This window comes from Ochlerotatus camptorhynchus, unplaced genomic scaffold (assembly GCF_037179485.1).
Source record: "Ochlerotatus camptorhynchus isolate MF236.1 unplaced genomic scaffold, CSIRO-AGI_Acam_v1.1 ptg000550l, whole genome shotgun sequence".
In the NCBI taxonomy this organism is placed as follows: Eukaryota; Metazoa; Arthropoda; class Insecta; order Diptera; family Culicidae; genus Ochlerotatus; species Ochlerotatus camptorhynchus.
The window spans coordinates 4,652,586-4,669,152 of record NW_027041033.1 but is presented as its reverse complement, the minus strand read 5'-3'; the positions used below and the strand labels follow the sequence as shown (position 1 = coordinate 4,669,152).

At 48.0% G+C, this 16,567-nt stretch overlaps 1 protein-coding gene across 3 annotated transcripts in view; it reads right to left on the bottom strand.

The window, feature by feature from the left end:
* Window positions 1–828: 828 nt before the first annotated feature.
* The window catches only part of LOC135713306 (uncharacterized), a 170,906-nt gene continuing 155,167 nt past the window's right edge, over window positions 829–16,567 (bottom strand). For 2 of the 3 annotated variants that reach the window (XM_065236391.1, XM_065236389.1), the window contains exons 4-11: window positions 9,276–9,781; window positions 9,054–9,207; window positions 8,665–8,994; window positions 7,841–8,600; window positions 6,187–7,781; window positions 5,911–6,111; window positions 2,150–2,167; window positions 829–1,905 (exon numbers count right to left, since the gene is read on the bottom strand). In XM_065236391.1, coding sequence (XP_065092463.1) covers window positions 1,683–1,905; window positions 2,150–2,167; window positions 5,911–6,111; window positions 6,187–7,781; window positions 7,841–8,600; window positions 8,665–8,994; window positions 9,054–9,207; window positions 9,276–9,781 — 3,787 coding nt within the window. In that variant the 3' untranslated portion in view covers window positions 829–1,682. The remainder of the gene's footprint in view (window positions 1,906–2,149; window positions 2,168–5,910; window positions 6,112–6,186; window positions 7,782–7,840; window positions 8,601–8,664; window positions 8,995–9,053; window positions 9,208–9,275; window positions 9,782–16,567) is intronic. The other variant, XM_065236390.1, reaches the window with a different exon arrangement.

Genomic DNA, 16,567 nt, shown 5'->3' with positions numbered 1-16,567 from the left:
ATTTTGGCCTTGCAAATTTCTTGTGACCCGAAATTCTTCCTAACCAACAAGCCTCTAGAGGTACAAATTGAAACTGTATCCAACGTTTGTTAACTTCAAACGTAAATCCGTTTGTTCCGAAGCCAGCGTGTAAATGATAATTTTTCAAAACAAATTTGGTTACTTTTACAGGGTAACAGTTCGATCGTACCGAAGGCAACACGTCAAGAAGACTGGCCCCACTTTCACTTTTACGTATACAAGCTTTAAGGGATAGACACAATCTCGCTATCTACCGTTCAAAGCTAGAAGTATCGACACTGAAAGCGAATCTTACTCAGCGAGTGAGTCACTTTTCCAAAAGCGTGCTCTGAGTGACCTCTACGCTTTTTAAAATTTCTCCATACGAATGAGTAAAAGTGACTCACTCTCTGAGTTAGTTTCGTTTTCAGGGGAAGAAACTTGATAGCGAAGATGCTCAATCGCATTCGGGCAGATTAGCCAGTCTTCTTGATAGCTTGCACTCGGATCGTATTTTCAGAGCCCCAATTACACCAATCACATAAACGCGAGTGGTGTTGTCACCGAGCCAGTGATTGATTTCAGAATGGCAATTCCAGTCGGTTCGTTCCAATTGTTCGAAAACTAAAAAACAAATTCTTAAAAATTGAAGAAATTACAAACAACACAAAATTGTAAAATTAGACACTCATTCATATTTTTTTTCCTCTTCCATCAAATCACTAAACGTCTCACTCGTCTTTCCCTTTGCCCTAACTTCCCCCACTTGCCTAGCATTTCCGTACACGGTGGCCACATTTTTGCCTTAAACCTAATGACTTAGCTGTGTTTTTGCGTGTGTTGGATACTCTCTGTCCTCCTCTCTCTCTCTCTCTTTCTCTCTCTTTCTCTGCCTCTCTAGGTTATTTGATGTTAATATATAATACGCTTTTTTGCCTACACCAATTTACATATTATGTCTGCCTTGGTGGTACTTTGAAGCTTGTTTTTACTGTTTTAACAACTTTTTGCCCTAGCAATGCTTTTTATATATATATAAGAGAATATGTATGCTTGTTTATGCAATATATAAGAGTATATGCACAGTTTTTTCCTTATTCAGTATGTTGTAATACGCTCTACACGCCCCATTTTCCAACGGAACGGGTTGATTATTTTCCATCAGCGATTATTTTAGTTTATAAAAAAAAAGTATAATTTAAGCAACTACTGCTAGCGAAAAGGGCGATAAATAGCAAACGTAAGCGAGAATATCAACCCAAAAATATTCACATCTTTTTTTCTGTTTAAACATACACACATCAATCCGAAAATACATTTACATTTCAGTTGTTTGTTTTGTTCAGTGTTTCGCCTCGCCTACTCTTTCAGTACGATTTATTTCCTTGCATCTTCTGTTCGATATTTTCAACTAATTTTATACAAAAAAGTTACTTTTGCTTTGTATACACTTTTTCACACATCTTCTCCCGGCTTCCACAGAGGATATAAGAAATGGAGGAGGGGGGGTTCAACTACATCCTTAAACCTATTAACATATTTCTATTCACTTTTTTGCTTCAACCTAAACCTATACTGTACACAGACCCTTCCTGCTGCTGCTGCACACGCAAAGAGGACTCACCTTTCGGGGGAAAAATCGGGAGTAAGTAAATTGGGTGCTACTTACTTAGTTTCAAGCTTCAGACTTTGAGGGCTCCCTTACTTGGTTTGCCACTATTGCTACTACCACTACCACTACCGCTACCGCTACTACTGACCGGTTTCCGCGTGATGGTGCTGGTCGCCTTTTTGGGACTAGCGTGGTTGATTGGTTCTTTCTTTGACGTCGTCGTCGCCGTCGGCGTCGCTGCTATAGACGACGTGGGTTTACCTTGACTTTGACCAGAACCTACTACTGGTATCCTGCGTTGTGTTGTTTGTCGGTTGGAAGTGATGGTGTGCAGTAGTAATGGTTCGGAGGAATTTAACGGGAAATTCGGATGAAAGATAGACGAACACAAAAAGCAGAAATTGGAGAGAAAGACAGGGATACACAGAGAAAGAGATAGAGAAATAGATAGAAATGCAAAAGTGTGGGAGAAAAACGAAAAAAAAATGAAGTTATAAATAACTGTTCAAGATTTAGATCAGGATTCAGTCTCTTCACCGTGTGCGTGTTGCTGGTCTGGAAAGAGAATTTAATAGGATGGAAAAAAAAGAATTGTTACAAAGAATTTGTCTAGAATTAATATAAAGCAATAGGGGCCTCCCTCAGTCGATAAAGGCGCAGCTACAAAGTAAGGCCATGCTGGAGGTGGCTTTTTGGGTTGGAAAATGTCTCCACCTCCCTGCACGGCCAATGAGATCTTCACAAATGTGTGGACCATAGCATGATATTGGGCTACAAAATGGTGAGTGACAATCTGGAAGGAGCGATATACCTAGCTCCGGTCCTCACGCCTCCACGAGTCATATGATCACAAAAGACTGCCAGCTGAAACATGGACACAGCTGGTTGGCGTAGCCTGGGCAATGTTGTCAATCCGACAATAGCAGAGTGAGGAGGTGCGACGCGAACACTGGCGCGGTAACCATAGCACGGCGATAGAGGAAATGCTTCGCCAACCCGAGCGTCTGTTCACCATGGAGGTGCGGCTCAAACAGCGTCTGACTGGCATCCAGCGGCTGCATAAGAAATGCTTTTCCCCGGAAGCTACACCTAAGATGGCAGCCCCATCACGGCGGATAGGAGACCTTAGGCCAACCACCTACTGTCTCTGAAACCTTTACGATTGTTACAGAAACCAACAGAGAAAGACTTCGAACTGATATAACGGCAACGACTTTTAGCGCAAAACAACGGACACGAATTGGATCATGGAATGTATTGACGTTAGCCCAGCAGGGTAAACTGGCACAACTCGCCAACAAGGTGCGACGCATGAAACTAGGAATCCTGGGACTGAGTGAAGTTCGTTGACCAAACTTTGGAGAACATAAACTGCCGTCGGGACAGGTACTACTATACTCTGGTATTCGAGGTGAAAACGCTCCCCACCATCGTGGAGTTGGTCTCCTACTTAGCGTCCAGGCAAGTGCTGCGCTCATCAAGTGGAAGCCTGTTAATGAGAGGATAATCGTTGCCAGATTTAGAACACGGGTTCGTAACCTTACCATAATCCAATGTTATGCGCCAACCGATGCTGCCGAGCTACAGGACAAGGAGAATTTTTACTGTCAACTGAATGCCGTCGTGGATAAGGTTCCAAAGGGTGACATCAAGATCTACACTGGCGACTTCAATGCAAAGATCGGCTCTGACAACACGGACTATTAGCGTGTCATGGGACGCCATGGTCTCGGCGAAATGAGCGAGAACGGTGAGCTGTTTGCAGAATTTTGTGGCAATAACGACATGGTGATCGAAGGCTCGCTCTTCCCCCATCGGCCAGTGCACAAAGTCACGTGGGTTTCCCGTGATGGACATACCGAAAATCAGATCGACCACATCTGCATCAGCCGAAAATGAAGACGGAGTCTTCTTGATGTCCGGAATAAACGCAGCGCCGACATCGCGTCTGACCATCACCTTCTAATCGGTGAAATCCGCCTACGCATGGCGCGGATCCAGCGACGGGAGGAGAGACTCGGGCGGCGGTTCAAAACACGCCGACTTGGAGATCCAGCGGTAAAAAGGTCTTTTGCTGAAGAACTTGAGACTCGAGCTGCGGACGTTCCAGAAGGTAGCAGCGTAGAAGAACAAGGGACGGCTATCAAGAATGCCTTTATAGAAACAAGCGAGAACAACTTGGGTGAGCTGCGCACCCAGAGAAAAGAGTGGATCACAGATGAAACCTGGCGGAAGATTGAGGAGCGTAGAGAAGCAAAAGCCGCGATAGAGCGGGCGAGAACCAGAGGAGCCAAGAACGATGCCCGTCAACGGTACTCGGCTCTAGAGAAGGAAGTCAAGCGCTCTTGCAGACGGGACAAGCGAGCGTGGGTGAACTCCCTGGGCGACGAAGGGGAGAAAGCCGCAAACACTGGCGATATACGCCTCCTCTACGATATCTCACGACGCCTGAGTGGAGCAAGGATGAACCCGAGGATGCCAGTGAAGGACACGACTGGACAATTGCTTACCGACCCCACTGACCAGATGAAACGCTGGTTTGAGCACTTCGAACAACTTCTCCAAGTTTCGACGGCCAACCAGCCATCAACATCTCGGCATCCCGAGGCCCCATCACTGCAGGAGATTGAAGCAGCTATCCGAAGCATGATACCCAACAAGGCTCCAGGGGTCGATCGCATATCAGCAGAGATGCTCAAAGCTGACCCCATGCTATCCGCACAAATGTTGCATCAACTATTCTGTAATATCTGGGACCCCGCGACTTTTCCGGCCGACTGGATGCAGGGCATCTTAGTGAAGGTCCCAAAGAAGGGGGATCTGACTGTGTGCGACAATTGGCGAGGCATCATGTTACTGTGTATTGTTCTCAAAGTTCTGTGCAAAGTTATCCTGAATCGGATACAGGAGAAGATCGACGCGACTCTCCGACGGCAGCAGGCAGGATTCCGTGCCGGAAGATCTTGTGTGGACCATATTGTCACGCTCCGCATCATCCTGGAGCAGGTCAATGAATTCCAAGAGTCCCTTTATTTGGTATTCATTGACTACGAAAAAGCTTTCGACCGTCTCAATCACGAGAATCTGTGGGGCGCCCTGAGACGCAAGGGAGTCCCGGATAAAATCGTCAACCTCATCGAAGCGCAGTATGAGGCTTTCACGTGCAGAGTTCTGCATAACGGAGTCTTGTCCGACCCTATCCGGGTAGTCGCTGGTGTGAGACAAGGATGTATACTATCACCGCTACTGTTTCTCATCGTAATCGACGAGATTATGGTAGGTGCAATTGACCGTGTACCTATCACCATGGAGCATCTCAACGACTTCGATTTGGCTGATTTTTTTTTTTTTTTTTTTTTTCTTTATTTTTGTGATTTTTAGCCGTAGGCTAGTTCATCACATAATTTGGCTGATGATGTTGCTCTACTAGCACAACGGCGCTCTGATATGCAGAGTAAGCTCAATGACCTAGCCAAACGCTCCTCTGCGGCGGGTCTCACCATCAACGTCAACAAGATCAAATCGTTGGATATCAACACGGGCAACCCTTCCAACTTTACGGTAGCGGGGCAAGCAGTGAAGAAGGTCTAAAGTTTCCAATATCTTGGCAGCCAAATAGCGTCAGACGGCGGGACCAAGAGCGACATAGGTGCACGAATCAAGAAGGCTAGGGCTGCCTTTGCGAGTTTACGAAACGTATGGAGATCCAACGAACCAAAATCAGAATTTTCAACTCGAACGTGAAATCTGTGTTGTTATACGCCAGCGAAACGTGGTGTGCATCAGCGGAGAACACTCAAAAGCTGCAGGTCTTCATCAACCGATGCCTGCGGTATATAATTCGTGCCTGGTGGCCGCACAACTGGATCTCGAATGCCGAGCTCCATCGTCGATGTCATCAGAAGCCGATAGCAACAGAAATTTGAGAGCGAAAGTGGAGGTGGGTCGGCCACACACTTCGACGGGGCGGAAACGAAATTTGCAAGCAAGCGCTGGATTGGAATCCGGCAGGACATCGCAGCAGAGGCAGACCCAGGGGCTCATGGCGGCGGAGCCTCAATAAGGAAATTAAGCAAGTCGATAGGAATCTGACCTGGGCCCAGGTCAAGTGTTTCACGTTATCCCTTTGCACCGCTGGTGGTGCACAGGACCCTTAAGGAAAGAATAGCATGATATCGAGACTTTCAGCCGTAGGCTGGTTTATCTCTGGAACTGGAACGATCCGACGAAACCCCCGCTCCAACAAGTCTAGCTGTTAACGGAGAACATTTGAAACCTTGTTCAAAATTCTAACTCACCTGGGCGTACCGACGGTGGCGACCTTCTTCGGAGTCGTATGCAGCAGCTTGTTCGGTGTCCGTGGAGCCGGAGTGGGCAACGTCGTCGCCTGCTGACCAATCGTTGCTACCGTACCCAACGAACCGGCATTGTACCGCTTGGGCGGTACAATCCGGCTAGGCGACTTCAAAGTTTTGCTAACCATCGGATCGGAATTGGCCCTGCGAATGCGAAAAAATTTCAATTCCGGTTTCCGATTACCCCGAAAGATAACACACACACACACACACACTTACCGAGTAGTTGGATAACTGACAGGTCGTGGAATACGGGACTTCATCGCTCCCCCGGTTGGAGTATTGTCACCGCTGCGCGCTTGCTGTAGCTCCTGCTTCAACTGTTGGCCCTCCTTGCTCAGCAGTTCCCACTGGATCTGTAGCCGCTTGAAGCGATTTGTTTGAATCTTATCGTGCTTTTCCCGTTCGGCACTCGACGGAGACTGCACCGCCGAAGGGGTTGGCTTCTGCGGTGGCTTCTGAGCCATCGTGACGGACATGTTTGGCGAGTTGGGAGGAGTAGAGAACTTGATTTCCGTTGGTCGGAGCAGCTGCGGTTGCTGCTGCCGCACAGGAGTCGTATTGATCGCTCCGACTGGCGGTTGATTGAAGGAAACGTTCTTACGCTGGGCCAGAGCTCGACTGACTTCGTGCCGTAACCGTTGACGGTCGTACACTTCTTCCGACTGTGCAATGATGACGCCATCGGTTGTGGTCGTCTCCAGTACGTGAGCAATTTCGGCGTAGTGTTTCAGTTCTGATTTCGGGACGTTAGAAAGGAAATGCTCAGCGCGGATACGGGCTTCCAGATCGTCCTCGATGCTCTGCTGTTGGTGAGCACGGTTCAGCTTACTGCTGACAGCCTTGTTCAGTTCGAGATCATTCATTTCATTCAGTTTGTTCAACCGATAATAATCGTCGGCCGACGAGAGCTTTAGGGTGTTGGGAAGACGAGCTTGGTGCTGGGACATGTTTGGAGAGTTGTTTACCTTCCTTAGTTCGCTGTCCGGGAGCTCGTTGATCGAGTCCTCCAGGATAAGGTTCTCCTCGGAGAAGTTGTAGCACGGTTCCTGCAGGGAGCGTCGTTTCTCAAGATTCTGACTGACTTTGTGGTTCTCTTCGAACATACTGTTTCTTTTGGCCTTGGCTGGTGGCCGCTGTACTGAAGTTCTCCTCAGAATTCCCTTTGGTGCGACCCGTCCCGATGGTGGTCTTTCCGCGGACGACACTTCCGCTGGGCTGTCATACTGGTAAACGTACAGGTTATTATTGAACCCACCGCTGCCGCTCGGTCCCAACAGATCCATCTCGGAATCGGTCAACATCGTTGACGAACCACGGTAGCCGGAACTGGGCGGCTGACTAGAACTACCTCCAGAACTGGAGCTATTGTATGTCTGCGTGTTCAGAATGTTCACGCAGTCGCAGGTAACTCCCCGACCTCGCCTCAACGGTGGAGTCATGCAGAACATTGGCTTCTGCGGCGTGCTCTCTTCCACCTGACTGCACACATTCGCTTCCGGCACGTTGCGCAGCAACTTCCGGTATTCCTGTGGCAACAGAGTGATTAAGGACTTCCAATCCAGCACATGTTTGTATTCCTTGGCTTTGATGTTTTCGATGTCGTTCATCGAAACGGGCCGGGATTTACGCAGTTGCGTCCGCTGGGCAATGTTGTCCTTGAACGAAAGGGGCGATATGACCACGTCGTTCTGAGATTTTAGGAAGCCCAGATCCGGCAGGACGTAGTTTGGGTACACGACAAAGACCGGGGCTTTCTGCTTGTCACCCAGTTTGTTCAGGCGCTCCAGGAACGAAGGTGGCACTACGCGGACCTGTGTTTGGAAAATTAGATTACTATTCAAAGGGTTTGAGATTGATCAACAGGGCTTACCTTCTCTTTAGTTCCAATAAACGACGTCTGCATCGACTTGGTGATCATCTCGATCGGTACCTTCATCTTGGCCCCGGCACTGCCGTTGTTGTTGTTGTTGTTGCTGCTGCTACTGTTGCTGTTGTTGAGGATTTGCGTCAGATTCTCCGACGTACGACTAGCATCCGAGTTGGTATCCTTAAAGCTATTATTATTGTTGGTGTTATTATTATTATTGTTAATACTGCTGCTGCTCAGATTGCTTCCGCCGCTGGCACTGGTTCCGCTGCTATTGTTATTGTTGTTCATTAAATTGTACACCACCGGATTGACGGCCGGCATGTTCTTGTTGGCGATGTTCAGATTATATGCCTTGTAATTCCGCTTGTGGACCGGCGAGTTGAAGTCATTCATTCTGCTGCGGTCCAGCCTTTCGTCCGCATTGGTAGCCATCGCCGGTGTTCCATTCTCATTGTTATTGTTGTTGATTTGTGCATCCAGACTATCGAACTGAAACTCCTCCTCATCATGCCGGCCTAGGTTCGAGCATTTTCCCGAATCATTCATGCTCTTCTTCCGACAGCGATCCTTTGAACTGGCTACGGCCAGATTGGTGTTACTACTATTGTTATTCTCCCCACCGGAAGCACTGTTGGTGGAATCACTTGGCCAGCAACCGGACGAAACATCCATACATGTATCCGTGGAACTGCTCTTCTGTTTGATGAACAATTTCACTAGATTGAACGACGGTTGATGCTGAGCCTGCTCGTTATTGTTGCTGTAAAAACCACAAAAATATTAGCACTAAGTTACCTGCATCAATCGCCACTAAATCTACTCACTCCATGTTGGAATCCTTGAGGGGAGCAGAATTCTCGCTGCCGGAATCCGTCGGCACGGGATACATCGGTAGCAGCGTGCGCATTTGCTTACCAAACGACTCGCCCGAAGTGGCACTGTTGGCCGCTTGCGACACATTCAGCTGATGATCCTTGGATCGTGCTGCGCCGGCATCCACTTCATCGGCATGATCCGCCGCTGCCGTCACCACCACCGTCGCTCCCTCGCACTTTCCCTTCAGATCCGGCATGCTGAGACTCTTCCGAACGAAGCAGGTCGGTGCATGCCGGGAGATGTGATTGATGAACTGATCTGCATGGACCAGAGGAATTCTAGGAAGAGACAATTTAAATTCGAAACTCTACTCTTGGCCAAAAAACAACCCATTTACCTTTGGACCGGTCCATTTATCCTGAGCTTACTCCAAGTGGTATAACCCACTTCCGAAACCGACATTGCCGTTTCCTGAGCCTTCTTGCGGATGATGTGATCCAAGTTGTTAAGTATGTTAAAATGTTTGTATTTTGCATAATTTTCCGGACCATCTTGAAACGAGATCATTTTCATTTGTGAAAAAAAACATCCCAACGAAAACTAAAATCCATCAACTCACCGTAGAAACTCTCATCCGAGTACAGTGCGCTCTGCTCGAACGCGATCGTATAGTTGTTCTTATTCGCCTGGCACGTCAGTATAATATCGTCCTCATCCGGGTAGCCATCCATATCCAGCGAATCGACACTGATGTGCGATTCCTTGACCGGCGAGAACAGAAGCTTGGACTTGCAGATTGAGTTCTCCAAATCGGCCACCGTGGTGTTCCCGCCGCCGACGCCACCTCCACCGATTCCCGTCGCATCGGTCCACGTATCGAGGATCAGATCCCCTCGATTGTTGTTCCGGTTGCGTCGCAGTTCGGCACTTTCGTTGCACAACGTCGGAAGCGTCGTCAGCAGCGAGTGGATGTCCTCCGTACGGAAGCTCTCCATGTCCACCTCGGCCAGGTTGGCGTCGATGTTCTTGGCCAGATCCTCGTAGTAGGACAGCTCGCCGATGCCGTTGTACGAAGCGGACAGTGCCGACAGGATGCTCTGATGGGTGATGCCATCGCGGTAGCTTCTGGAACAAAGAGGAAGATGCGATTAAAATCTTATCTACTGGTTAACTGATATATATCAAGTTTGAAGTTTTGATCGAATTTCGATCACGATAGTGTTTTGAAGGTTCTAGTGACAACACCAGAAGCAGATCCCAGACCCAGTACCGGAATCCGGAAGGTGAATCGTACGTCTTTCAAGGGATTGATTGATTGATTTATCTTTATTAGGGAGGCTTTCAGCCTGGGGCTGGTTCGCCTCCAACAAGTCTTTCAAGGGAGGAAGGTGGACTCGAATGAGATCCTGCAATCAAGGAGTTGTATAACATAGGGTCTCAACTGAATTGGTGTTCAAAAGTTGACCCTCGTGGCGAAAGCCAGAACATCGAAATGATGATAGTTTCAAAATACCTTCACGGTTAATAAAAGTCGTAGAAGCGAACACGCAGAGAAATGATTTTTAAATTCAAATAGATATATTGTTGGCTCAGGGCCTGATATATTTTTGGTATTGATTCAAATATAATATTCGGTTAATTCAAAGAAAAATATTTTTGAATCAACAAACCGGTTGTAGAATCAATAATCTGTTTGTTGATTCTAAAAAGTAATCGAGAAATCTCTCCTAAACATGTGAGTAGTTAACTATCAAGGAATGCTCACCTGTTTAGGAAAGATTTCTCGATTACTTTTTTGAAGGCTTTTGTAAACAATGTGGTAGAACTTCGCGTCAGTTTTCGGTAGTCGAGCCTTGTCCACTTCCGCAACATTTCGAATGATTAACATTTGGTCCTTCGCGAGCCGGATCGGCGTGAATCAGCGACAGTGGAGGAGCTGATCAGGAAGAGAAACGTGGCCTTCGAGAGGCTGAAGAGAGTACATGCGAGTGCAAGGCAGCTGACAGAATATGAAACACAGGCGTTCGAAGTTCACGATCGGTTTCGGAAATTAGGCGAGATGGAGGAATCTTTCGATAGGATTCAAGCTGAAATCGAAGAAGCAACCCCGAACGAGGAACTTTCTTCGGTGCCCAGTGTGCGTTCGGAATACGAACAACTTTTCCACAAAACGAAAGGACTGATTACAAAGTTGCTGCAAGTGAAGGAAGATCCATCAAGTGCTAGCAGTGACTCTACAGTGGTAGATCCTAATAACGAGCTGAAGAGGCAGTCCATGTACTGCTTGAAACGCAACAAACCCTCCTTTCCTGCCAAGCGACAAGTACAACGAATATGGAAGGGTTGGTTGTTCAGCTTCGTCAGCAGCACTTGGAGCCAATCGATGTTAGCAGAGCGTGAAAAAGAAACAACTGATCGCTAAGGATTGTTACAGTGGAATAAATAAATTTTTATTAATCGTTCTTTACAGGCTACTTTGATAGGTTTAGGTTTCAGCTGGTTGCTGTGATTGTTCGTTATCTCAACACTCCTCTTCGAACTGCACAGGTAGCACACCAGCCGATGTTCGATGTTTTGATATCTTGAGTTTGTTCAATGCTCCGTTGCTCCGTTGGACAGTAGATCACGGACAGCATGCCTTGTTGAACAAGATCCTTGGTGAACAGGAACTTGGTGTCAACGTGTTCGGACCGGCGTTCCAGTTTCTCCGACTCCAGCTGTCGGATGACACTCTGGTTGTCCTTGAGTAGCAGGCATTGAGTTTCCGGCTCTTGGAAATCCTTCATCAGCTTTCAAATCCAGAGAAGTTCTTGACATGCTTCTGCAGCAGCAATAAACGCAGGTTTGCTTCCTTGCCGCCCAACTGATCACACCTCCACCGAATATAATCAGAAAACCGCTATTGGATTTACGGTCCCGATGATCGCCTGCCCAATCTGCATGCCGCCCAAATGCAATCGAAAATGCCTTGTCGCTAGGAGATACCGCATAGTGCGCTTTGCTTCAGTCCAATCTGCTGCATTCGGCGCACTCACCTTTCCCCCAAGTAACCAAACGCTGATCACTACATCTTGCCTCGCATTGATCGCTATGTAGAGCAAACCACCAACCAAACTGGAGTATGAAGTATTGTTTGGTAGCTTGCTGCTCCTCCTTTGCTTGAAGATAGCTGGGGTCCATCGGGATAAGTGATGGCTTTACCGTTTCGAGTCCGAATCGCGACGCCAGCCGCTGGATGTAGCACTGTTGGTTGAGCAGAAACCTTCCATCATTTTCCCGCTCCACCTGTATGCCCAGGTACTGCCGCACATCGCCAAGGGAAGTGGTTTTGAACTTTCTCGATAATGCTTTCAGGATCGCTTCATATTCCACCTCGGTCTCACACACGATGAGCATATCGTCGACGTACAGAAGGATGAACGCTTGCTTCTCACCCTTGGTCCTTACGTGTAGGCACACACCAGCAGTTGATTGTAGAAATCCCAGCTTCTTGAAGCAATCGTCAATCGCCTGGTTCCAAATTCGACCGGATTGCTTCAGACCGTAGAGGCTTTTCTTCAAATGGCAAACTTCTGCGGGATTCCCAGTCTCGTATCCTTTCGGTTGACGCATGTATACGACCTCGGTAAGCGTCCCATACAGGTAGCCCGTCTTGACATCGACGTGTTTCACTACAAGTTGACGACGGATGGCAATGGTTAGCAAAGAACGAAATTTGACCTGTTTTGCCACCGGAGCGAACACCTGGTCGTAGTCAGTGCCGAACTTCTGACTAAAACCTTGTGCGACCAGTCTCGCCTTGTAGCGTGTCACGTTTCCATGCTCGTCCAATTTCCGCTTGTACAGCCATTTGCAGCCAACCGCCTTTCGTCCATCTGGAAGGACCTCAACTGTCCATGTCGAGTTATCTTGAAGGGACTGGATCTCTTCTTCCATCGCAGCTATCCACTATTCGCTCTCTTGTCCGCTTACTGCTTCTTCATACGTCCTCCGTTCAGTAGCTGCTGCCATGTTGCTTGCTTCATGGTACCGCTGTGGGGCGACACCTTTGTTGGACCGCTCTGAACTTCGTGCGATGGTTTCATCCAAATCTTCATGAAGAGACTCGTCGCAAGAATCGAAGTACGCGTCGGTTACGTCCGACCTTCCATCGTCAATCTCTGGATCGTTTGGATCCGGAACTTCTTGATTTGCGGAGGTAACGGATGTAGAATTTCCTCGTACGACTCCTCCTCCAGATTAGGAACATCGGTACCGGGTTGGACCAACTCCTCCTCAAAGAAACGAACGTCTCGACTGATGATCAGCTTGTTAGTGGCCATATCACTGAATCTGTAGGCCTTGTGGTTACTGGAATAGTCGACGAACGTCATGTCCTTCGACTTATTCTGGAGTTTGCTTCGCTTTTCCTTCGGCACATAGACAAATGCTCTGCACCCAAACACTTTCAGATGTGAACCGTTCGGTTTACGTCCCCACCAAAGCTCGTATGGAGTGATCTCCACAGCGCGAGAAGGTGGGTGGTTCTGTAGGTACACGGCCGTAGCGGTTGCTTCAGCCCAAATCGTGCAGACATCCTGGCGTCCATTAGCATGCACCGGCACATTTCAATGATGTATCGATTTCGTCTCTCCGCCACTCCGTTCTGCTGTGGCGAATTTCCGGCAGTAAACTCGGAGTGGATTCCATGCTTGCGGTAGAACTCCAGCAGTACTTCGTTCGAATACTCCCCTCCCCGATCAAACCTGATGCGCTTGGGGTACTTCCCGAACTGCGTGTGGACATAATTTCAGTATTCCACTATGCGTTCTGCGACCTCGGATTTGTGCTTGATAAAGAAAACCGTACAGTCTACTAAAGATACAAAATAACGATATCCACTCAAGTCCATAAACGTCCGAGTGGATGAGGTCTAATGGTGCGGAGGTCTTCTTCTCGGGAGTCTTGGGGTAGGGAGTTCGAGCCTGCTTTCCTTTCACACAGCATTTGCAACCTTCACGTATTCCGCAATCTTCAACTTTCATACCGGTAACAAGCTTCTTTTTCAGCAGAACATCCAACGCATCAGCTTCCCAGTGTCCAAACCGTCGGTGCCAGGTGTGCTGACAATCTCGCTTGTGAGATGCAGTTACCCTCGCGGCGACTGCTTGTTCTTGCTTATTCAGCCGGTATAATCCTCTGCACTCGCAGATGCAATTTCCTTCCCATCGACGATGGTGTTGCACTTCATCGTCATCGAATTCAACCTTCGCCTTTCGAGTGGTCATAGTAAACACTGACAAAAGACTTGCCGACAGCTTTGGCACAAACAAAACGTGGTTGAGAAGAATTTTATTCGTGCTTCCAGAACCGTCCACACATTCGATCACACCAGTTACAGTACCAGCGACCGCTACTACACGCCCGTCAGCCAACTCCACTTCGCCTGTAGCCGGTTCTAACTCCTCGAAGAAATCCCTGTTGGAAGTCATGTGCGAACTTGCACCGGAATCGATGATCCAGTCGTTCGCCGTGTCGCCAGTTCCGATGGTCAGTGCGTACATGTTGCTGTAGCCACCATCCCGAGCGGTCTTCGCATTCTGTTTCTTCGATCCGAATTGCTCTCGAGCTTGCTTTCTCTCTGTAGCTGCTTGCAGTCCCGTTGTTTGTGGCCAGGCTTCTTGGAGAAATGACACACAATCGGCTTTCGTCCCGCCGCTTTCAATGTCGTCCCTGCGGTTGCGTTACGATTTTGCTTCCTTACCTTGGCCAGTAGCTTCTCCCGGATCAGGTTCAGCGTCAAGGCATCATCCGTACGTATTTCGAGGGCAGTCGTCAATGCGTTGAATGATTTCGGCAATCCTCGCAAGATAAAGGCCACCATGGTATCCTCTCCCAGGTCCTTTCCTGCGCTGCACAGCTTCGTGTACAGGTCTTCCATCTTTGTGAGGTAATCGTCCATATCCTCACCTTCCGTGTATCCGGGTTTCGCACATCCGTTGTAGTAACGAAACCCTAGTGGACAACGCTGCCTTTTGATGATGCATGGCCAACGCCGTCTTCGCCGCACGAATCACGCCAAACTGATTTTCCTCCAGCAGTAGCAGAATCGTTGCGCGAGCCTTTTCATCGCCTTCCACCCACGCCGCCGCTTAACCTTCTCCAGCTGCCGATGGGTTGTTCTTGATGTGATGTCCATAAACCTTCCCGGATCAGCAGCGCTTCGGTGCGAAGCTTCCATGCTCCATAATTTGCGTTGTTCAGCTTCGTAGAATTCTTCAGATCCATCATTTCGCAGGTTTGGCTTCAATCTTGAACTTCTAGAAACTTCTCCAGGAAAAAAACTTACACGTTGCTAAGGGCCCATAACCTGTTAGCAGAGCGTGAAAAAGAAACAACTGATCGCTAAAGATTGTAATAACAGTGGAATAAATATTTTTTTATTAATCGTTCTTTACAGGCTACTTTGATAGGTTTCAGCTGGTTGCTGTGATTGTTCGTTATCTCAGTTGCCGTCGTACAATTTGCCCGTGTTCATAGGCGACAGGAAGCAGTGGGCTTCTTTTAAAGATCTTTACGTTAGCGGCGTCGATAAACCTAACTAGTGATCTAAAGCTACAATTACTGATGTCCCATCTGGAAGGTGACACCAGAAGCCTAGTTAGCAGTTACTCTATCACCGACGCAAACTATAAACAGGTGTGGGATACACTTGTAGAGCACTTCGACAAACCAAAGTTCACAGTTGTCGCTCTGGTTCAGGAGTTCTGGGACCATCCGGCAATAAGGACTTCGAATCTTGCAAGCTTACAAAAGTGAGTGTCAACGTCCGACGAGGTAATTCATCAACTCTGTGCCCCGGGGCCAACTTGCGAAACGAGAGATCCTTGGTTGAATCACATCGTACTCAAGAAGCTTGATGACGGTCTTCGGTCTCAATGGGCACAGCATATTGTGGATAATGACGACCCAACATTCGTCGATCTTCTCAAGTTTCTTAAAAGGAAGTGTGAAGCGTTGGACACATGTGCAGCATTCGGTGGAAAACCCTCGGAATACGGCCGAAAGGAACCTCATAGAGATGACCACAAGCAACTCACCGCGAAAAAGGAAATCAAGGGCATTCAATGCAGTTCAACAACAGTCGTGTCCGGTTTGCGCGGAAAGCCACAGGTTTTATGAGTGCACCGTCTTGAAGGAAGCTTCTGTCAACGAAAGGCGCGAACGAGTGCAGCAAGCGAAACTATGCTTCAATTGTCTGAGACCAAACCATTGCGCCAAATCCTGTCCGTCGAAGTCGGTATGCCGCACACCACACAGTCAACAACCACACCATACGATGCTGTGCAAGGCAGACAACAATGAGCTAACATCGACCCCGCCGTCAGAACAGCAAGTTTCGTCTTCGCCTTTACCACAGCAGCCGCAAAGTTCTGCAGCAGTCGACATCAAGCCAGCGCCGGGACGGGACTTGACAATCGAGCTTCTCACTCTTCTTAATGTTTTTGAAGAATGCCCTTCGGAAACTTGTGCGTGGTGTTTGACGGAGTTGACCAAGGATGCCAGGAATGTAAAATATTTATTCTATATTAATTTGGATTTTATGCGGAGTTCCTTCCGCATTTTTGCTCAACACAATAAAAACAACCATAAACAAACAACAATATCCAACGCTTAAAACACGCAATGCACTCAATTTTTCAACTTTCCTTTCGCAAATATAAAAAAAATTAACAATGCCATTCACGTCAACATTGATTCCGGCATCACTGCTAGCCAGATTGATGCGATCCCTCTGTCCTTTTTATTCCACGATTGCTACTGTCAAATCGACCAATCAGAAACTGGCTCGGATTTGACAGCAAATTGGCTCGAAATCGCTACCCGATTGTCAAGTCCCGTCCCAGAGCCAGCGGTGTCCTGCACGACTAA